Source organism: Andrena cerasifolii, chromosome 4, assembly GCF_050908995.1.
Source record: "Andrena cerasifolii isolate SP2316 chromosome 4, iyAndCera1_principal, whole genome shotgun sequence".
NCBI classification, from domain to species: domain Eukaryota; kingdom Metazoa; phylum Arthropoda; class Insecta; order Hymenoptera; family Andrenidae; genus Andrena; species Andrena cerasifolii.
Window position 1 is genome coordinate 6138725 of NC_135121.1, and position 24085 is coordinate 6162809.

The 24085-nt window shown below is 35.4% G+C and overlaps 1 protein-coding gene and 1 long non-coding RNA gene across 2 annotated transcripts in view; one reads left to right on the forward strand and one right to left on the reverse strand.

Moving 5' to 3' along the window:
- LOC143367769 (uncharacterized) overlaps nt 1–24085 on the reverse strand; it is a 231249-nt gene that overhangs the window by 169407 nt on the left and 37757 nt on the right. The gene's annotated exons all lie outside the window — the stretch shown is intronic.
- On the forward strand, nt 1224–23391 carry LOC143367721 (uncharacterized). The gene is made up of 2 exons (XM_076809838.1): nt 1224–1566; nt 18919–23391. Exon 2 carries the CDS (start codon nt 18961–18963, stop codon nt 20680–20682), a length of 1722 nt encoding a protein of 573 aa, XP_076665953.1. The 5' UTR covers nt 1224–1566; nt 18919–18960; the 3' UTR covers nt 20683–23391.

The window sequence follows — 24085 nt, forward strand, 5'->3', positions numbered from 1 at the left end:
AATATAGCAGAAATATTTCAGATGATGAAGTTAAGTGGAACACCCTATATATCGATTACGTTCTAGTATTCAGCGTAACATATGCATTGATTTTTAATTAACGTGACATGTCCCTGAACATTTTTTTTATTAACACCTAATTTGTACGTGCAAAAATATCTGTGACGTTTAAGTGAAATGTGATTTCTGCTTACGTAATTGTTTATAATTATTTCTCCCTTTTTTTGTTTCAATGTTGCTGTGATATAACCGACTAGATACGTGCAGTGAATAAAAAAAGTATTTGGACGCTTTTTAAAATCGCATAACTTTCTTAGAATTGGTCCAAACGATATGTTTTTTTTTAGAAGCTAGAAGGATTAGTTTGCTAAGTGACGTGTTTCGTCGTTTTGAAAAAAATGCATTCGGTCAGAATAGCAAAAAAAAATAGTAAAGGTCGTTTTTTAAAACATTTTTTTTTTAAGTAAGTTACATACATGCCTAAAAATTCATCAAAATCGGTTAACGTTGCTCTGAGCTAGAAACGCTTAAAGATCGCAGAATAAGGTCGAAAATCGCTGATTTCGGGAATTTCACGAATTTCGGAAATTTCGTGATTTTCGACCTTATTCTGCGATCTTTAAACGGTTATAGCTCAGAGCAGAAGGATTAGTTTGCTAAGTGACGCGTTCGACGTTTTGAAAAAAATGCATTTGGTCAGAATAGCAAAAAAAATAGTAAAGGTCGTTTCTTAAACTTTTTTTTAAGTAAATTACATACATGCCCAAAAATTCATAAAAATCGGTTAACGTTGCTCTGAGCTAGAAACGCTTAAAGATCTCAGAATAAGGTTGAAAATCGTTGATTTCGGGAATTTAAACTTTCTTAGAAAAAAAAATTAAAAAACGATCTTTAATATTTTTTTTGCAATTCTGACCAAATGCATTTTTTTCAAAACGACGAAACACGTCTCTTAGCAGACTAATCCTTCTAGCATCTAAAAAAAACTCACGTCGTTTGGACGAATTCTAAGAAAGTTATGCGATTTTAAAATCCGTCCAAATACTTTCTCTATTCACTGTACGTGAATTTGTTCATTTGCAGATTCTACCCATCGCTAGAATAGAGTTCTTAATGCTCCCTCGACGAGTCTTCCACGATTTCCCTCACCACCCGCAGTGGGATCACGTGCTCGCCCCCACTTCGTCCCCTACAAAAGCAATTATAGATTCATTCAATGGTAGCAGCGCCAGTACTGTCCCAGCTCTCGCCTCGAGGGGAGTGTTTTATATTTTTGTCTGTTCGTTTCATCTCCCTTGATAAACGTTGATAAATAAATTTTGTGCAGTTGCGTGGAAATTGGACCAATTTGTTACGCGAGACTTCTCCTCTCGTCGCGCCCAAGAAATCTAAAAAGACCCGGACAATCGGGAATTTCTATTGTGCGCCGAGCGAGAATTATATTTGGCAGTGGTTCGAGCTATTTTGGAGACACGAGGTGAAAGTGGAAGTGTCTTTTCGGAGAAAGTTTCGCGGGGGGATCTCTTCTTCCCGGCTGTCCTCGCCGATTCACAAAAATATAACCCGGTAAGGGAGTTTTTTTTCTCTCAACAATTCCTCGAGTCACTTTTTTTTTACTAGCTTCACGAGAATTTGGTATTGCGTGGCAAATTTTTCCGCCTCGACCATTGTACCCTATAAATTTGCATTCGTTTCGACGGCCGGCCTATGAATTTTAATGCGCTCCCGCGATTATCCGCACTTTACGATTCAGTGATTGTTTTAGAGGTCATCGTTCTCGGAACGCGTTGTAAACTTCGTGTTCGCATTATACGAAATCAATAGCTTTAACGAGAAAATGTATTGCCATTCCAAGTTGATCGTATCTTTAACGTTCGAAAGCCTTCGACATTTCGCATACGCACGAAGGCAGGCGTGAGTCACTTTGTCTCGTTCTTTTTTTTTTTTTTTGTTTCTTCTGACCTGCTTCCTAGAACGAGCATTTCTAACTAAGCCATCGAAAGAAATACGCTCACGAAAATAAAAGAAGCCTACAATTTGTCGAAACACTGCGGCGTTCTACTCTCGCGGCAGTTAATGCCTCGTAATATTTTTTTTTTTCTTTTTTCAAAAAAAGGTGTGAGCTATAAATTTCTGTGAAATATTACGGTGGAACTGTTCGCAAAGAATGTAGAATTTAATGTAAACATTGCAAGTAATAATCAGCTGCGAAGCACTTGCTACTTTTATCCGACAGAATTTTTAATTGAGGCGATTTGCAGTTTGTAATAACTAATGAGCTATTATTCAATTACTTGAATTGCGACGTGATTTCATCCTGATTGGGTTTAAGCATTTAACTGTAATCATCATTCTATTTGGCGTCTTGAGCCTGTGTTATTTCATTTTTCTAATATGTTCAGCCAAATTTACAAAATTTGATATTAGAATTATCAATTGTAGATCATTTTAATTATTCACAGTTTTAATTAATACGTCATTGTTTTAATATTAGAACTTTAATACCTGAATGATGACGTAAACCGTACATTTAAATTATTTAAAAATCTGAAGCAAATTGTTGTTACAACTTGTATGCACGAGTTGCATATATTTTATTTTCAATTTGTGTGGATAGTCGTGGTAAAATTCATTATTACGTCATTTATAATTAACGACGAGCTACTTCGTAAAACATAAATATTAATAATTTTAGATTCTGAAAAAAAGCATAATTTTCTGCGGACATGGATGCAGTGCATTTTTTTCTGTCACGTGTAACGCATGGAAATGAGTTTCTGGAATTTCAGTAAAAAGGCAATATTCATGTGCATCAATAACATATAATTATTTCCTCATTTTTACTTATCCGCAGTTTCTTTGGTTCCCAAAGAAACTTATACCAGAAAGCGTTGGTAATAAATAATCGGGAATAATAAAATTAGTAGGAAACTTTATGTTTGCACATCATAAACTGTTACCCCTTGTAAATTCTCAATAACACTTCGCTTGAAGTTAAAATGATTTAAACTGAGAACCAACCGTCCGTTGGAGTCATTTATGGCATCGCAACACTTTCTGTAGCCACCTTAACAACAGCAACCCAGCAAATGAGTGGCAAAGAGTGTGCAATTATCCATTAGGCTCGAACAATTTTTCCTACTGAGAAAATGACCTAAATAGTTCATTGCTCTGAGAACTGCAGAGAGGAGGAAGTAATTCGGATAAAAGCGATCCTGGCGGACAAATCTAAAGTAAATCTTGTTTTTTTTTTCATGTTTTGCCCTATACTTTTTGCTGTCTTTAACGAGGCTCAGGGGCGTCCACAGACTTTTTTTCAGAGGGGGGTAACTTTGGCATGATGGTAAAGAATTAAATATACCCCTCTTGCTTTTTTAACCTATTTTAATAGTGCCAATTTAATTAAAAATTTAAAACCGAAATTTAAAAATATTCCCTTTCTTAGTATAAACTAAATTAAGTTCAGTTTTGGGAAATAAGCGATTTTTTCTTAAAAGCTGGGGGGGGGACTGATCCTTTGCCCCCCCTGCGGACGCCCATGACGAGGCTTGCTAAATATAAAAAATGTAGTACTGTATAACAAATTAAATTTTGTATATATATGCAACTTGCAAATATATATATATATATATATATATATATATATATATAATTTAAATTATAATTAATAATAAGTACATTAACAGAACAGGACAAAGAATTTTGGGACAAATAATGTAACTTGCAAAAATTTACAAGAACGTCCAATTTATATATATATATATATGCATTATTTGTCTCAAAATTCTTTGTCCTGTTCTGTTAATGTACTTATTATCAATTATAATTTAAATTGGTGAAATCCTCGATAAGTCACTGGTTTAAGTCAAAAGGACCCTTAAAGATTTAATAAGCATTTTTTCTTCTACCCGTTCTGACAAACAAACGATTTGGAACGATTTATATTATATTCACACAGCAATCTAAATTTGCTACGCCATAAAAAAAGATAGGAGGAATAAACTGTTGACATTTCATCAGAGCCCGGGGGTGCTAGCGTTCTAAATACTCGTAATAACAAAAGAGGATCGTTCACGGAAGCAGGTTTGTTTCCCCGAAGCCTTGTAAAATAAAATTTACGCTTATCTGTAAGAGATAAAATCCGTGTTACCACTCATTCGGGGAACCTCTTCTCATTTATACTCGCTGGAAATCTTGCCGATAACGAGGCCAGCTACAGCGCCATTCAAGAGTGGTGACTGTTCAATTAGCCGCGGTTCACGTAAACCCCATTTATCCACATCAGTCGCGGTACAGCTGCGTCCAATTTCATCTGAAAATCCAATCCACGCCTCTTTCCATACATTTCTAAATGCACAGTTATTTTTCCTCAACTGCCAAGAAAAATTTCCATTAAAATTTCTTGTAAAATTATTACTACCGTTTACTCTTAGTAATTGTTAATAAGTAGAAATCAGAGATTAATGGAGAATTATCGGTTTCGATGCGCAACTATGTTCACTTCCACTTCTTCAACAGATAATGACACTGATAATAAGAATTGTGATTAATAAACGATTAAACGGTTCTGAAAAATTCTACTTGTTACATATTTCCTCGAATTTAATAAGCTTCGCATTTTAAGAAATTGTTGCATTCAATATTTTGTTTCCAGCGAGTGGACACTTTTTCTAATATAATATATTTCTCTGTAAAATCACTTTAAATTAATTTTTTCGACGCACCTCAGAAATAAAAAATCGTATCTCAAATTTAGTGTGTGTCTCTAATATAAAGTGACCAGATATTTTCTGTTACAATGCGGGCCAAGCAAAAGAAAAGGGGGTTCACAGATCCGTGAGGAGATCTTTTCCGTAGTTTATTAAAGCATTTACAATATATTTAAAAATACATACTTGTGATTATAAAGTGACACATTGAAACGAAATTAAAAATTTTTTTTTCACAACAAAAAAAAGTAAAGGAAACAGTAACTTTATGCCACTGCGAGAATGTAAAAGGTTACATGTCCAATCCGGGCAGAGATGGGCAGAATTTTTATTTAAATAAAATTTCGAACAACGAATAAAAGTGAAAAAAAATTATTCGTCATGTGTGGAATAAAGTTAACTAGAGTTAACGCATGAGAATTTTTTTTTTTAACTTTTAGTCGTTATTCAAAATTTTATTTAAATAAAAATTCTGCCCATCTCTGAATCCGGGACACTTTGCGGGACTTTATGCCACTGCGAAAATGTAAAAGTCCAATCCGGGCAAAGATGGGCAGAATTTTTATTTAAATAAAATTTCAAACAACGAATAAAAGTGAAAAAAAATTATTCGTCATGTGTGGAATAAAGTTAACTAGAGTTAACGGATGATAATATTTTTTTTAACTTTTAGTCGTTATTCAAAATTTTATTTAAATAAAAATTCTTCCCATCTCTGAATCCGGGACACTTTGCGGGGCACTTTTCAATGAGGAACAAAGGGCTTAAATGCGGGACGTCTGATCACTTTACCCTAATACCCAGTCAACAAATAAAAATTTTAATTTACGCGAAAAACTAGTTATGTCGTTTAATTCTCTGCGACCATCGTTGTTGGACAGAACTGTAGCTTGAGCAGCACCGTAGAGGAGAGACATCGATGAAGTTGACCAGTAAAATTAGCATTCGCTACGGCGAACTGTATTTCGCTGGCGTACAGGTCATCAGCCCAGTTCGTCGTTTTCCAAGAAGACGAATTTCTAGCCAGACCCCTCGAAGCCAGGGTAGGCCCCCAACCCTTCCCTCGATTTATGATGCTTTCGAACCACCTTGTAACATCGGGGGCCGTGCATCGTAAAACTCGTTCGTTGCTTTTTCTTCGCCGAATTTATGCACTCCTCCTTGAACAGCGACCCACCGTTATCGGTATAAATATTCCCACAGAATAATCGTTTATTAGCATTAACCTGTTTCCTTATTCCCTTGTTACCTAAAGAATTTATTCTTCTGGCAATTGTCGGAGGTAATACGTATAGTAACTATCATTCAGAAGATTTTATCATCACGCTTGATAAAAGAGAAAATAGAATAAAATGTAGCACAGTCGTTTCTCTCCTATCATATCTGTAATCTTTCCATTTTAATCCATTGATAATACTATTGTTACCGTTTATGCTGTTATATTTCGAGTGTAAGTCATTCAGTTATTACCTAAGAAATGGTGGAAAAAGAGGATTTGTTGTAACTTTGCGTTAAGGGGATCTTCCAGTCTAGAGCCCCAAAAAATAGGTGATCTTTAGGAATTAATTACAGGAAAACTACTATATATAATTTAATGCGATTTTTTGCATTGTATTAAGGATGTCTTAAATTATAGAAATATATTTTTTGTTTTATAATTAATCATTGCAGACGGCACTGGGGAGTCGTTAAAGTCAAGGCGTTAAAAAATTGATCCAAATCGGTGGGCGCTGTATCTCCAAAAGTTATCATCCGATTCGACTGAAACTTTTTTTCTTTTGAAGAATATACTTCTGGCTAGGGGGTGAACCAAAAAAAATTACAAAAATTACATTTTTTTTAGAAGATAACGACACTTGAATTTTGAAATCACTTTTTCCCAATACTTTTCATCCTTCCAACGCCTTTGAAAATTATAAATTTTCAATTTTTCGTATATTTTTCTGGTACAACCCCTAGCCAGAAGTATATTCTTCAAACTAAAAAAAGTTTCAGTCGAATCGGATAATAACTTTTGGAGATACAGGTCCCACCGTTCTGAGCACACTGTTTCGAGAAAAACGCGTTTAAAGTTTTACGTGAGCTGGGTGTTACCAAAATGCCTGTAACTTCAGAAATTTTACGAATTTCAACAAATCCTTTTAAACAGCTATTCCTGAAAGGTTGAACATTCAAAGAACAAAATAAAAAAAAAATCCCCTTAATATGTCGATCATAATGATTGCAAATAAATTAAAATTGCCACAAAGTGGTTGGACTTGCAATTGCAAAATCAGTTTCAAGATAGCGAAATGTAATGAAGCGATTACGACGAGGAAGATGTTTTATCTTCTTTTTTACCGCACGCACATGTAAGAGGCGTTCGACTGCTTCTGAGCGGTAGTTGTATTTCTATCGAGACGTGTTCTGATGACTTCGGTATTTAATAATTGGGTGATAAACTGGGACGACGTTCAAGTATTAATTTATTTGCTGGCGATACAAATTCTTGCCAATTCACTTGCCGTTTCTTTTAAATACCTGCCGATTAATTACTCCGTCCGCACATTTTGCAAATAATCTTGCTCGGTTTCTTAGTATTCTTCGGAATTCATAAATCTTCCGCATCCTGGTACACAAGTTTCGAGTGTGTGCTCACTTCTCGTTCGAATGCACGCGCGTGTAATGACTTCTTCGCGAATCCATTGAATTACAAGGAAAGAAACGTGCGTACCCCGGGATTTCTTCTAATTTCGTGGTCCTTCGCCAGGGTCTCGTTCTGTTTCCTCAAATAAAACTACCACGTCCAATTCCGCGAAGTCCTCCTCGTCTCAAGATTTTTCTCCCTTCCTCCTCTCCTTCTGCCGTTCCTACTCCCCCTAGCATTCCACCGACAGAACAGAACAGATGGCCGAGAAATAATAAAGACGCAGGCTCTGGTACATAAAAGGATGAAAAATTAATGAACATATCAAAAGACGCACCACTGAAATATACGTTTTTTTATTTTGTTAAATTAGGTTTCGTGATTATTTTTTAGCTCGTTTCTTGCACCTTCTGCGTCGTTAGTAAACGTGTACAAAGCCGTGCCAGTAATTAAAGGCATGCACAACTGTCTTCTAATTGGAATATTGCATATTCCATATCAGTATATTCAAATCCGCCTCAAGCTAACGGAGACATACTTTTTATGCAAAGAAAAATGTGTAACAAAGACAAATGAGGCAGTGAGAGCAATAACGGACTAATCCACATTTTTTTTAAAATTTAATTAGTAGTAATAATGTATTCAAATAGGCTCTACTGAATATAAAATAAGGAAAAAAAATGTTTTCAATGCGGGTTAGTCTGTTGTTACTCTCACTGCCTCAAATAGAGTGTAGAAATGTATTTCGAATTACAAAAAATGGAGAAATTCTAATTGTTATAAAATGTTCTGGTAATTTTGTAGCCTGCAAATTATATCGTAATTTGAAGCTCTTTTTAATATAGGTTGCTTCATTTGGAAGAAAGTTTAATTTGGTATAGTAAAATAATTTAATGCGTTATAATATTTTTTTTCTAAATTGTTAAAAGGAGCTTAATTGTCATTTTTATATTTTCTCTCCTGGAATTTGTTTTATTACATTCCAGGTGAGTTTGGAGACGTATTTAATGAAATAGAGAACGTTCAATTTAATTTAAAACGGAAATAATAAATGTGTATTACTGCGTAAAAAGAAGATTAAATTGAAATTGAAGAGAGAAATGTTACAGAAAATTCATGGGCCATATTGTGTTTGTCTCTCGAAATTAAAACAAATTTTATGTATGTGACCTTTTGGTGTATTTATTAGTTCGAGAAATAATTGTATATTATTTATTTAAACCGTATTGTATGTAGGGTTTATACTACATTATGTTTTATGAAACATACGAAGTAGCCCCTTGATGTCAGTACATTATTGAAAGCAACTGTACACGCACTGTTGAATTTCGATAACGCGTACCAGTCATCGATTAACGACCATTAAGTATTTCAAAGAAGGCTCGATAACAAAGTCGGTTGGCGTCATGAATCGAAATATGTCCCGCACGCTTCCGTGAAATAATATTTGACGATACTCGTGGTATGGTTTATAACTGCGGAAAACATTTGATTTCTACGAATTTAGTGGCTGACCGCGATAAGACAGATAACTGTTTTTAGCCTTGCATGGTGTCGCAGGACACACCGTTTAAGTATTATACGTATAATGATTTATTTCTACTATTAAATAAATATTTACTTTATATTTGAAAAAATATTTTTTTCATAATATAAAATGAATATTTCCTGAACATTCAGAAGAAAAATATTTTGTTTCTAATATTAAATAAATATTTTATTTATATTTGAAAAATATATTTTTTCATAATATAATATGAATATTTCCCGAACATTCGGATTTTTTTTCTACCATTAAATAAATATTTACTTTATATTTGAAAAAAATATTTTGTTTCTAATATTAAATAAATATTTTATTTATATTTGAAAAAAATATTTTTTCCTAATATAAAATGAATATTTCCCGAACATTCGGAATTTTTTTTCTACCATTAAATAAATATTTACTTTATATTTGAAAAAAATATTTTGTTTCTAATATTAAATAAATATCTTATTTATATTTGAAAAAAATATTTTTTCCTAATATAAAATGAATATTTCCCGAACATTCGGAATTTTTTTTCTACCATTAAATAAATATTTACTTTATATTTGAAAAAAATATTTTGTTTCTAATATTAAATAAATATCTTATTTATATTTGAAAAAAATATTTTTTCCTAATATAAAATGAATATTTCCCGAACATTCGGAATTTTTTTCTACTATTAAATAAATATTTACTTTATATTTGAAAAAAATATTTTTTCCTAATATAAAATGAATATTTCCCGAACATTCAGAAAAAATATTTTGTTTCTACCATTAAATAAATATTTACTTTATATTTGAAAAATATTTTTTTCATAATATAAAATGAATATTTCTAGTATATTTGGAAGAAAAATATTTGCTTCTTAATCTAGAATAAATATTGTATGTATATTTAAATATCAAAAAGAGATTGAACCTCTTTTGAATATTGGATGTAGATGTATTCAATATTGTGTGCTACTAGGGACAATTCTGGCCGAGTTTTTAATTCCTTTTAAATACTTCCAAGTGCAATATTATACGCCAATATTGAAATTATTGATGACCTTTAAAAATGTTATTTCTCCAAATTGAACGAGTTTTGCTTAGACTTGTTAGAATAATTAGATTGCAGATATTGGGAAAACTAAAATATATCAAAATATGGAAATTAAATATGTCACATATAAGATGTAAGAAACACGTGTAATATGCACAAAGTATTCTTGAAGTGTGCTATGATGAAATGATGAAATTTTTATCATTCGGGTGTTAGAATTAAAATGTAACTTGCATCATACTATGTGGTTTCCCTGCAGTAGCTATCGCTCGTTCTTCAAAGTTACTTTATAAACAGGGAACAAGTGCGTTTGACGTTGCAGAATGTGATGCTAGCATACTTCAGTTTGTTCTAGTAGTTTGCCTTGTCGTTTGAGTTTTCAACAATCCCACCTCTCAAAATTAATAACCTTTCATTTCATTTTTCATTTTCTTCGATACCCATCGCTACTAGCGTAGAACAATTAACAGCATTCCAACCGTCTCTGGATTTTTTCATACCAACTGGAAAAATTTCAGAGTGAATTTCAGTGAACAAAGATATTGGGCCACTTGATCATCACTGATGGATATTCTGCACAGATTTAATCACTATTCTGTTAATTTTGCATTTTTTGTGCGCCTTCATAAATAAAAAGTGTTCTAGAAGCATTTAAACTTTCAAAATTTGAAGGAAATTTTTTTTTTTAGTTTTTCGGACTTTTTTCGAAAACCGTTTGTCGCACAAGAAAAAGTAATAGAACATAGAAGATGCTCCATGTCCGGATCTACAACTTTTGTTTGACATATTTTTTTATTTAATCAATAACTTGGAGGATATTTAATAAAATCGACTTCGCGAGCTGTTAAATAATGATTTAAATGTTTAAGGGCCCACTTTACACGGATTTTTTTTTTAATTATTTGGAACTATTCTGGACGGTGCCCCGAAGAAAATTCAAAAGTCGAAAATAAGAGCCACCCTACTATACATACGTCGCATAACTTAGTCGCGAATATGAAAACACGTTTTTGCGGCCCTGAGCAATTCGTCAGTTGCTCCTGGTAGACGTATGTATTTGTTTGGGTAAACACTGCAATTTTTTTGGCACCTTTTATCCTGTATGCAATTACGCGTGCTACGTAACAACACTACTCTCTCTTTGTGACATTTGTCTCACCGCTTCAAAGAGTGAAAAATAGTTGGATAATTTATTTTAATTCCTCGAAGCTAGTAAATAAATTAGGCGTTTGTAGTTGATTAGCACTCAGTTTCCCACTTTCCACACAAATATTGTGAATTTCTAGATCGTAGCAGTAATCCAGATAAAAAGTTCTTTCTTTTACGCGGCAGTTCATAAGGGGTAGTCTAATTATAGATTTCCTGAGAAATCATCGTCATATTTCTTTGTCAATACTTCGCTAAACCAGATTAATACATAGCCGCCATCGTTCCCACGTTTCCATGTAAAATTCATTTTCTTTGTTTTGGTTTCCTCCTCTTCTGGATTTCGTACAGTCTGCTATTACATTATTTTTTAAACTTCGCCGTTACGTTCAATAGTATTTACTGTGCTAATTGCAATTCTATTTCATTCATCATATTGTCCTGCGCATTTTCTTCGCTTTAATGAAGTAATTTAAGAATGAACCTCTGATATGTTTTATTTCGGTACTATCTTAATGCTGCGGGCAGTTCGCTGTATCTAATTGTATCAGTGCCTTACGCAGGCACTATCGAGTAATTAAAATGTGTGCAATACTTGTGTACGTTATCGTTCTTGCCAGTGATATCGTTCTTAAAATGAATTTTGCATTAATGAAATTTATCAGGGAGAAGATGTCCGGCAACTTAACAAACAGCGCCGATTCTACGAAACGAATGAGATAAATGCACATACGGGGTCAGCATTTTATCTTGCAACCCGCGCTCGCGCGAACAGGTAGAATGGCAACAGCGCCTCACGGACGCATTCGACTGCAACCACGCACCGGCCCGGCGTTCGGAGCGCTGCTAGCGACCTCTGGACAGCGGTGATGCCCGAGCTTCGAGAATTTTAGGATGGTCTCTTCCAGATTACTGTAATGAGGTTTAAAAAAAAAACAATGTCGACTGGTCTCGTACCAGTTTCAATTTAAAAAATTTTAGCTACGACAGGGTTGACCGCGGCGCTATACCGCTGCAGCGAGAGATTTTTTGGCACCTGCGTGTAAAAAACACAATAATGGCGCATCTAAAATGTTAAAACATTCATACACAAAAATTCTAGAAAAAATTCAAACATCGCTACAATCAAAGACGCGGCCCATTAGTTACCCCTTACGTCCGATCTATGCACGCACTGCGTTAAGAATAAATTTATAAAAAAGAAAACCAGAACAATAGACTCCGAGGTCTGAAAAACTAGCACATAATTCAATAAAAATTTAATTTCTCTATTTATGAAAGTAATGATACTGAAACAACTAGCTTATTGTTTATCAACACCATTAATTTTAAAAAGAGCATTAAATACAGTATCAAATAAACAGTTTGCAAAAGCTTTTCACAATAATTATGGTTAAAAAATTGATAACAGAAAAATTAAGTAAACGTAAAATATGTTAAATTATCCATCATTAAGAGGGAGTAATTTCCCCCCATTTTTTCGGCGCAAATTGCATCCCGATATCTTTTATAGTTCAAAAGTTATACGAAAAAGGCCCCAAATTCTTTAATTTGAAAAAGGCTATCTTAAAATTTTCGAAGCCCGGGCATCACTGCTGTCCAGCGGTCGCTGGCAGTTCTCCGAACGCCGGACGGTGCATGGTTGTAGTAGTGGAGTGCGTCCGTGAGGCGCTGTTGCCATTTTACGTGTTCGCGCGAGCGCGGGTTGCAAGATAAAATGCTGACCCTGTATATGGGCTGTGAAATGTACTGTTGCGTATGTTTTGAAGCAAAATTATGGAAAACGTACGAATTATACAAGAGGTGCTAAATAAAAAGTATATTCTTCTAATTGTTCAACGACGAAACCAATTACTATCCACATTTTTCCACTTCTGTATTAACGTTGTACCCATAAAGATCTTCATTTGTGTCGAGACGCGTAGTGCAGCAATAGTCCTATTATTGACGCATTAACCTTATTCGTTTACGTCACGATGCCCAGTTTCGTCGAAACAGAGCCAAATCCAACGTGTTTCTCGGAAAGCGGACATCTTTGCCCTTTATAAGTCTGAGGTTATTTAGACGTTTGGAGGTTATCTTTATATAATTTCAGCCCTAGTATTTTAAGGTTCTTAAAACTGTAGTCTAAATACTCGCCAGGAAAGCAGGTACCTAAATGATCTGATATAAAGATAATTTCTTTTTCACAGGATTGCAAATTTTAATATTTCAATGTGACTTAAGTCACTTTAAAATGAACCTGTATTTCTTAAACATAATTCTGCCGAGAAAAAATCAAACATTTCTATTTTCAAGTTACTTTTACTACCGCAAAAAAAAAATAAAATTACAAGATACTTTATAGTTATTCATGTCTTCGACTGATATAAAAGTTCAGTGGAATTCTTTTTACATATATACTTGTAGTTCTACCTTTTTTTTTCATATCTTATTTTTTCCACCTTATCAAATCAATTAAGTTTTACGGATTGAGTTCCATCGATTCTGCGTTCGGGAGGATTAAATATTCCTGGGAAATGTTATCGCGATGGCTGTCGTCTGAGATCCTGATACAGTATATTTTACATCGCTAAGTAGAATTAAAAATAAAAGCATGTCGGCGATTTTTCGGGCCGGGAAGAGGGGGGGGGGGGGCGTTCGTGTGCGTTCCGAATGTAATACCGATTCGTCGATGACGCGACGCGAAATCGTTTCTCGAAATCGGTACCAGCAGACTCGCTCCTTTTATTCGAAACGATGAATATTTATCGCGGAACTGCCGACTGCGAATCGTGACAGGATAATTCTGGCGAAAGTGTTGCATTCACTGGAATATTGCGTTACAAGAAAAACATTCGTTCTCCTTCTTCAATGCTCGCGCGGGGCAGCATTCTACAAGAAGCTTCATCGACGCTGTATTATTTGCATTCGTTTTTGTCGAGCCGTTGGAGAATTAAGCCGTACCAGAATAACGATATAAGAAGACGGAAGTACGGGTCAGAATTTATAATTCCCTGTGAAAAATAGTGTGTCAGAAATTCTTGTCAGTGTCAGAAGAACGGAAGTCGCTGGCGTAATTTACATTTTAAAGCGTTACAATATTACAATGAAGTATTTGCATTGCAGAGAATTCTTGCTTCATGAATAAAGATGCCTATTGTTGCCCGGCAATAGCGCTATATTAAATTGCATTGTTTCCGTTCCCCCGGCATTATCGAATTACCGATAAATCGTTCCTCTTGCCCGTAGCGCGCCCGTCAAAACAAATAACAGGTTGCGAGTGAAGAGACATATATATGCATACAGAACTTTCGCGTCCGAACGTGTCGATGAAATTTCGTTGGTTCGGATTATTTCGCTGCTTCGTCGATGGACTGAATCTTTCGCTGTTTGATAGTCGGTAAGTAACGGAATGTGTATTTTCGTTATCCATCCCGTGCTCGTTTTAAATCGCGTACTTACACGAGCAGCCATATCTCGCAACGAAGTGGACAAATATTTGGAAAAAGCTCCGAGGAACATGGCCCGATTGATAGAGGGAAAGACCAGTAGTGGTTGGCGCGGGGAATGGACGGGGGATGTGGTGGGGAAGCAGCGGCTGACAGTCGAGCGGAGGGGCTAAGCGCGCGGCGCGGCGGTGGGGAGTTGGAGAGGCCAAGAACAACTTCTAAATGGGGGCTTGGCCTTCTAGCGTTGCGAAACGTTCGTGGAAAAGCGGCTCCGTGCCGCTTTACTAACACTCGAGCATCCCGATGCCACGTGGCCCATTAAAACACACAATGAGAAAAGAAGGCAGGCAGCTGCGGAGTGTGCCCGTGCGCGCAATGTGTCGAAAGAGATGCGTCTCTATTTCCGTCCAGATCACGGGAGAATGCGACACCTGGCCATAAACTATGAATCGCGCGAAGTCGGACGTGGAAGTTGCGCGTACCACGGCTGGCGAGCGTTTGGTCGATTATTTAAATAACCCGACGAGACACTGGCAAGGTTAACGGACTCTTATGTCAACGAGTGAGTGACTCGCCGATCCTGAGATATTATTCATGAGAAATCGATTCCATCCTTCGTTAGACGAATTTTTGTCCTTCCCTTTGCCCCGTCGCGAGCGTACTCGTTGCAATTTTCACCGACTTCAAAAAGGAGGTTATAGATTCGACCCGTATGTATTTTGTTTTTTTATGTTTGTCCCCGCGTAACTCCTCAGCATATGGGCCGATTTTGATGATCTTTTTTTTATTCGAAAGAGGGTGGTCCTACACTGCAGCAGTATTGGCTCAATATTTTGCCAGTTCTGGTTAATAATATAGACTATTGTCACCTAATTATTATTTTGTGTACGTACGCGCATATCTTCTCAATATGTTGTGTCAATATATATAGAACTAAGAAGTTAAAAATAAAATTTTTTAAAAAAGGTTAAAATTTTTTCCATTATTTAATCTAAGACTCTCATATTTTTTGGCGCCTCATCATTCGCACTGTGTAAATATGGCGTAGACTTAAAAAATATGAGTCGTAGATCAAATAAGGGAAAATTTTTTTTTTCTTTTTAGTGCATTTTTATTATTTTGAAGTCGGTTTTAATTTTTTATTTTTTATTTTTTTATACCGCAGTTTCGTGGTATCGATTTTACGAACGCGTTAATCCGTTAACGACGGTTGAGTGGGACGGCGATTACAGTTTAGCGAGAACACGATTGCAGATGTTTCTTGGATTTTTTACGCACAGGATAGAAATACGTTGGTGCGATTAATAAAAAATTGTCGGCCGTATGTTGTGCAACCAGCAGGCAATTACCTTTTACTGGAATGACTTCTGTAAATTGCTGTACGAATGGGAAGTGTTTTAAGGAGAATGGATATAATTAATTTTCACTGGAAGTCTTTTACTTACAATGCGACGCACAATTGTTCGTTGTTTTCTACGCCTGTGACGAGCCTCTTGTCATAACAGGGATCGTTGCGCGACATACTTTATTCTTGGAATAAGAAGCCGGAGATGAATAAAGCCCATAATTACTTTTTAAATTCGAGCGCAACGTAATACCGAGGAGAGAATAAATTGAGAAAAATATGTAGTGGCTTTTTAACCGATTTCAAAATGGAGGAGGTTATAGATTCGACCCGTATGTATTTTTTTTTTATGTTTGTCCCCCCGTAACTACTGAGCATATGGGCCGATTTTGATGATCTTTTTTTTATTCGAAAGAGGGTGGTGCCCCGGTGGTCCTACACTGCATCAGTATTGGCCCAATATTTTGCCAGTTCTGGTTAATAATAAAGACTATTGCCACCTAATTATTATTATTTTACATACATACGCGCATATCTTCTCAGCATGTGGTGCTAATATATATAAAACTAAAAAATTAAAAATAAAAAAAATTAAAAAAAATTAAAACCGACTTCAAAATAATAAACATGCACTAAAAAGTAAAAAAATTTTTTTTTTCCCTTATTTAATCTACGATTCTCATATTTTTTAAGTCGGCGCTTCATCATTTGCACTGTGTAAATCTGGCGTGGAATTAAAAATATGAGAGTTGTAGATTAAATAATGGGAAATATTATTTTTTACTTTTTAGTAAAATCTTTGAGTAATTAGATTTTGAAATTGTTTGTGAATTTTATTCTACTTATTATACTGTTGATCTTGGATTGTGGAAATGGAAACATTGACAGTCGAATAAATCAACGGGAAATAGTTCCAAAAAGTTTTCGAATTTGAGGAAAAATTGCTGGCCGAATTACAATTGCAACGAATACAATATTACGCACTCGTGATCGTATTTTTAGTTGAAACGGTTTTTCATGGAAAATGGCTTGCGTAATGCGGTCAATTACGTAAATTATACCAGTCATTTATAAATAATCTCGCATGATACGTGACTGGAATAAGGAGTATGTCGAAGTCAATTTCATAAAAAAGCAGGGGCGTATTTGGGATTTTCGGGAGGGGTGGGGGGGGGGCGCAGAGGCGAATCAAGATTTTCTTGAGGGTGGGAGGGGGGGCGTAGGTCTAAGAAATAAACCAGGGACCTTTCCGATATTTTTCTGCTAAATGAAAAAGTCTTTTTTAGTATCAATTTTCATATTTTCCCTTATATTGCTAAGTTAAAATAAGTATTTTGCAAATTAAAATAAGTATTTTTCTCTTGAAGGAGGGGCATGCCCCCCTCCCTAAATCTGCCACTGAAAAAAAGGAAATGTATAATAATCCAATATAATTTATTATAATTTTTCTCTGAAATATTATTCAATTAATATTAAGTTTACCTCGGTGTATTACTAATTGTATCGTTAATCATGTCTATTAGCTATGTCTACCTGACATGTGCAGTAATAAATTAGTATGAGACATATGTTGGTGCATTTCATTAGAATATACTACATCAGGCAAGTCTACCCACTAATCATTCAATATGTTTTAGTTGCTTGATTAGCACATCTATTCTAGTTTTTACTGCCACGCATTGTAAACTTTTATTGCAAGTTAAATTTGGTTTTCTTCCTCCAATAGGATTATCGCTTAATAATTCATTTTCAGCATTTTAGTCTGTTAAATTATAATTTTACGTATATCAATTCAGGAGATTACATAAACAGATTAATTATCTTCAGAAAAGATATATTCCAGAAGTGAAAGGGATTTGTTTAAATCTTATTTTTTTGTTTTTTTTTTGGTTCTAGAAAATTGATTAATGGATATTTTAATAAATGTAATTTATCGTTGCTGTTACTATTATTTTCATTTATTTAATTATAATTGTCGAATCTAGTAATGAGTTATTTTACAAGTCGACAGAGTTAATGTTCTTACCGCGCTTATTTCTTAAATTGAAATACTTGCACAACAACTATGTTTTCTTGATTTCTGTGCATTCGTGTTGAAAGGAATTTAGGAAAGCTTATTGGTTATAAGTAGGAATGGGTACGGGCCTAATTTTTAAATTCTAGGAACTCGAATCCGAAACTTTTTGCAAGACTTCGAAACTTTAAAAATTCAAAACTATCGAAACTTGAAGCGCTGATTCTGTTTTGTAAATATAATGTCACGAATCACGTTTGACTAATCCAGATGAATGCGACTATTTTCATACAAAAATAAAAAAAAATTGTTTATAAAATCAGAATCTAAATTCCGGGCGACGCCGAGTAGTAAAGCTAGTAATATCCATTTCCAAACAGAGGCTGTTTTGGTATCATGATGTATTTGTTATGAGAATAGTTTTTTGTATGCTAATAAAGTGAAAGAATATGTACTATATAATATTCAATAGTTCTTGCTTCATGTTAATTCTAAGAACAACACCAATAAACGTCGTAAAAGTCTGTTATTTTTTTTTTTTTTGTAAAAAGGAATATTAAGATTTGATGTCTATTCTGAAGATATAAAAAAATACAAATAGTCGAAATTGTTAGCAATAAATGTATGGATATACCAAAGACATATTTCTTAAATATTAGAATTCGAACCCCAGTGAAATCTATGCTATTCTATAAAATTGAAGTTGCATACTTTGAACTGCGGTCTCTCAGTAAATATGAACTGTACCCACAAGTGTGTTACATCACTTTGTTCGTCTTGGCGAGAGGAAGGTTCTAACGTTTTTATCTTTTAAAAATAATGATTTTTAAATAATAGTAGTTCGCGAGGCGACCGCCAGGTGGCGACCGGGCGAGCGTTGCTTTCTCGCTTGCTGTCGAGGGCTCTCTTGAGTTTACAGATTATGAATCAGTCACGCTAATATTTCGGGCGAAGCCGAGGCGGGGACGCTAGTATTTTATAAAAGCAATCTTATGCATAACTGAATACGTTATTTTTTATTTTTCAAGAACTTGTATATTAATTAACCGTGTATGCTTTCTTGTTGCAGATCCAGACTGTTGTTATGCTGGAAATAAAATAACCACACAAAATGTTGACAGTGATGTGTCCGAACTGTCGCCACCGGTTTCCAGCTCCAGGTTGTTGCGAGTCCCAGAACATGGAAAAGGATAACACATTACTTCATCCGAAAAACTGTTACTACGGTGGCCTTCTGGTTCCTAAAGGATATACTAGTGGTGGTGGCTGTTTTATAAATGCTCCAACTATTATTCATAGCCAACCTATTATCAATTCTTTCAACTATCCACCGACGGCCCTTGATTTGGAGAAGCCAAGAATTGATAAGCGAAAGGAAAGCTTCCTACAAAGATCTGAGAAAGATGCACAAATACTTGGATTTCCGATAATCAACGAGGGAATCGAGAAGAATCAAAGTTCCGGCTGTCAAATTACAACGCGCTGCGATTTAACTGGAGGAAGCGTAACAATAACAACACCAAGCATACAATCCGGAGGCTGTTTAATTCAAAGTGCAGATTCCGGGGTCCTCATGCAGACACCGCACATGGAAGTCCGTCCAAAACTCTCTGGCGGAGGGTGCTTTATGCAAAAGCCATTATCTACTGAGAGCCAAGAAGCTTCGATCCTGGTTTCAGAATCGAAGAATCGACAAGAGCCCGTGGATCACACAGGAAGAATGTTCTCGCTACCTCCAAGTGGGTGCCAAGAACTACCAGGGACTCGTAGAAATATTTTACTGCAGAAGGCAGATGGGAAGACTTCAGTGGAGAACGTTACAGGGGGTAACTGCGAGGAGAAGTCAGTTCTCTCAAGTTTCCAGGTGAATAGCGTGCCAGTGGTGCAATTCCAACCAGACAAAAGTTCCCAGAAGCTCGAGCAAGAATCGAAGCAAGGAAGAGACTTCAGTTGCTCTTGCGGCCATGTCCAGAACCTATACCAAGTCAAGTCGAATAGCCCCCCAGTTTCTGAGAATCGTAATTCCACGATTTTAGATCCCAATCCAGGAGTTCAGATTCAAGTAAACGCGACTGTACAACTTCCTGCGAGCTTAGGGCAGTGTACAGTGAATATAACTGCGACTACAAACCCCCCGAACTCCTCAGCGGGCACAACTTCTAGAACTAGAAACAATTTTAACGGCGGCGGTCTGGTGCAGGAAAATGAGGCCCAGAACAATGAAGAGAACTTCGATGAGAGAAGAGACAGGACCCCAACTACGCCAGTCTCGTGGCTAATGCCTTGCCCCTGGAGTTTCGACAACTACATGATAGATAGGGATGCAGCCAGGCTCTGCGAAGTTAAAAGGCTTCTGCAGACTTGTGGTTGGTACCACGAAGGGCTTAGCTGGCAGCAAAGTGAAAATTTATTGAAAAACGCCGCGGTTGGACGGTGGTTGATGAGGGACAGCTCAGATAGCAGATACACCTTCGCTGTGTCCGTGCAAACTGCCAGGGGACCTACCTCTGTCAGAGTTCACTATTTCGTAGGGCAGTTTCGATTCGATGCTGAGCCCAGACTTGCGTTTGCGATTCCACTATTTGATTGCCCGATTAAGATGCTAGAGTACTACGTAGAATATTCGAAAAGCGTTGACGAGCATAGGAAGGAGGTTTGGGTGGATTATAGCGGGCAACTTTATAGCGAAATTTATTTGACGAAACCGTTAGTTAAGGAAGTTAGATCTCTTAGTCATTTGGCCCGGCTCGTTGTAAACAGGCGCAAACTACCCACTGAACACTTGCCACCGTTAATTAAAAAATACCTTGCGGAATACCCATACGCTCTTTAAAGAAATGATATTTAACGTCGCGCTTCTGATTTCTGGGGTCCTTCCTGTCGGCTTTTAGAAAGCTTTAAAATTTCATCAACGAATGAATTTATTTATAATTTACGTGTAGGGACATGATTCATAAACACTCAATAGTTTAGGTACCCAAAAGTACAACTACTATTATAGTTTTGTTTTTAATTAGTAGAAATTTCCAAACTATATTGTAATGTAACGGGGTTGCGTTGGCTCTGCTGTTTTGACTCTAGAAATCAGAAATGTCCAAGAATATCTTTATTTTTATACGTTCCAGAATAACCTGTATCAGAATCTGTATTCGCAGTTACTGTGAAATACACAAATGTAGCTAGCGAATTTTTCTGAAGCTACACTTTCGTAGGTTTCGTGAACAATTGAGAACGGTTCGCGATATTTCGTTAAAAAGGTATCCAACATTCGATTGTCGGCAGAAGCGGCGATTTCAAAAGATGGCCGGAAGCGCGTAATCTTTTCGTAGTCAGCAAAGCATAATATTAAAAGATTGACTATTCGACCGAGTTTCTTTGTCACTTGAAATTTTTGTTGAAGAGCCAGGGTACCATTTACATATCCTGCTCGGACCAATTAATCTCTTAGACGATTTTTACTAACGATCATCGGAAATGCCCGGTTCAAAATTTTCATTATGTTTAAAATATTCCTCGATCTTAATCGTTTTAGTCTCTTCGGTTGTATAAATATTTTTACCGTAAACTTAAAATCGAAATTTCCAATTTTAGAAATATTTAGAGAACAAATGAAACAGATACGTTCAACGCGATATTCGTAACGTAAGAATTTAAAAACATTAAAGCCGGGAAGCTAAGCTAAGCGAAGCTTTTGGTGGAAACGGTTCCATAAGAATGTATTGAAGCTAATTTTTTTAAAACACGTCATGGCATAGCATAGCATCGCAAAGCATAGCTTAGCTTCCCGGTGGCTTCCCGGCTTAAGGGTGCATTACGAATGTCTCAAATAACGCCGAATTGATTAGTAAAAATGAATATCTTTTCATAGAACTCGGTCGTTTCTGATATTTTTTTCGAGCAATGATTAGCAACGTTACGCTCAAAGTTGCGAATCATTGCTCCAAACTGAAACTGTTTAGTAACAGTAAGAATGATATTAAATCGGCTTCAATGAAGGAATGAGGCAGTATTAGAATTTAAAGCGTCGTTTTAACTCTTCGTTTCCCAATAAAAGTGAGATGAGCGTTGTGAAGCAAATAGCCTTTTAAAAATAAACGCGTATAACTTACGTAATAACCGCTCGAGGGTGAAAAACTTCTGAGTGAAAGTTTGTATAATTCCTGACGATACACTTAGATAATTTGCGATTTACAAAGCGTTTTCTGTATCTAATAACTGAAAGTCCGATTCGTTGGAAACATTTAATACGGAAGAAATGCTAAATGTATATTAGAAATTATGTAAAGTAATGTAAACTTATTAATATTTAGTAATACTTGATTAGATACGGAAACAAAGGTTTCACGATTGTATCGTATTGATGAAGATTTTGGTGTACATAATGTCATATGAAATAAACTGACGACGTTCGAAATGAAGAGTTAAACCTTGCAGAAGAATTAAACGCTAAATTAATTTAATTGTTGTGTTTATCAGTGAGTTTCTTCAAATGTGTGCTGCGTGTAAAGGGGACGTTTGTATGCGTATACATAGAAGTAAGAAATGCGATCGAGATGTCGATCATTGCGCAAAACCACGATTGATATATTTTTCTAAGCAAGTACCGGCGGCCTTTTCAAAGCAAACTCGATTTTTCTAATAGGAAATATTATATACAGGGTGTTTCAAGGACTGTGCCTCTAGATAGAAAATTATTCAACGGGATTGCATCATTTGAAATTTTTCCTGTATCGCGATGCTGCATTTTCCTGTAGGATTAATTAATTGCTTTCTGACGGAGACACCCCGTATAAATTAATGTAGGATTGTTCATTGTCTCTATATTAGAGATGACCTTTTTAAACTGTCGCTGTACCTACCCTTCGTAGACGACTTCTAGACGAGAATACTTAACACGAGAGGATTACCTTTTGTAGTAATTATCGTTCATACTTAGTTTCGCACCTAGTAAAATTTTGAAAGACAATGACAAGTTCATTTGCAATTACATACGTAATTTAAAATTGATTCGTAGGAAACTTTTAATTCTTGAGTCGTCCGCATACCAATAAGAGACACGAGGATTGTAGGCTGTATCGCAACTGAATACTTGATAAAGCTATAGCTCGTAACACGAAATGTATAACCATAAAATACGAATGGACAAATTTAACGACATCGTCTAAAGAAAAAAAAATGATCGGGCCTTAAAATGGTTTATTATCGCTCAAGCGTTATCTTACACAGGCGACCTCAAACATTAATACGACGCCGCGTGGACTCTGTTGTCTGCAATGGTGTGTGGGAACCTGTAGTATTTATCAAGTATCAATTATTAATATTTGACGATTGACGAATAGATGTTATAAACTTTTATGTTACATCGCGAAGGGTTAGTTGATTTTTATTTACCCAGGTCTAGAAGTCGAATCAAAGGCGTATGTTTGTCGTTCAAAACTGCCGCTCAGTGAATCCTACGATTTTATGTTTTGTATTGCGATGATTATAACGATGTATAGTGTGACAAGAGTTAAGTTATTAAATAATTATTTATTACCAGGAACCGTGGATTAAGTTTTATTCCCACTCTAAAGTGTAGGGCTGGGACTACTCGAATAATTTAATATTCGAATATTTTACAAGTATTCGAGTGCTACGAATAAACTTCGAATATTATGATACTGATGTATTCAAATATTATGATACTGATGTATTCGAATGTTATTCGAATATCATTCGAATGTTATTATTCGAATACTGATACATTCGAATAGTATGGTGTGAAATCGGTCAAAAATAGCTTACAAGATTTCACCCTGACAAATTAACATAAAGAACTTGATTTATAATTCACACCATACTATTCGAATACATAAATATTCGAATAGTATTTGAATACTTGGATATTCGAATAGTATTTGAATACTTGGATATTCGAATACTTGGATATTCGAATACTTGGATATTCGAATACTTGGATATTCGAATACTTGGATATTCGAATACTTGGATATTCGAATACTTGGATATTCGAATACTTGGATATTCGAATACTTGGATATTCGAATACTTGGATATTCGAATACTTGGATATTCGAATACTTGGATATTCGAATACTTGGATATTCGAATACGTGGATATTCGAATACTTGGATATTCGAATTATATTCGAATTATATTCGTCAAATAATTGAGCAACTGATATATTCGAATATTCGAATACTGAAAAAATCGACAAATAGTCCCAGCCCTACTC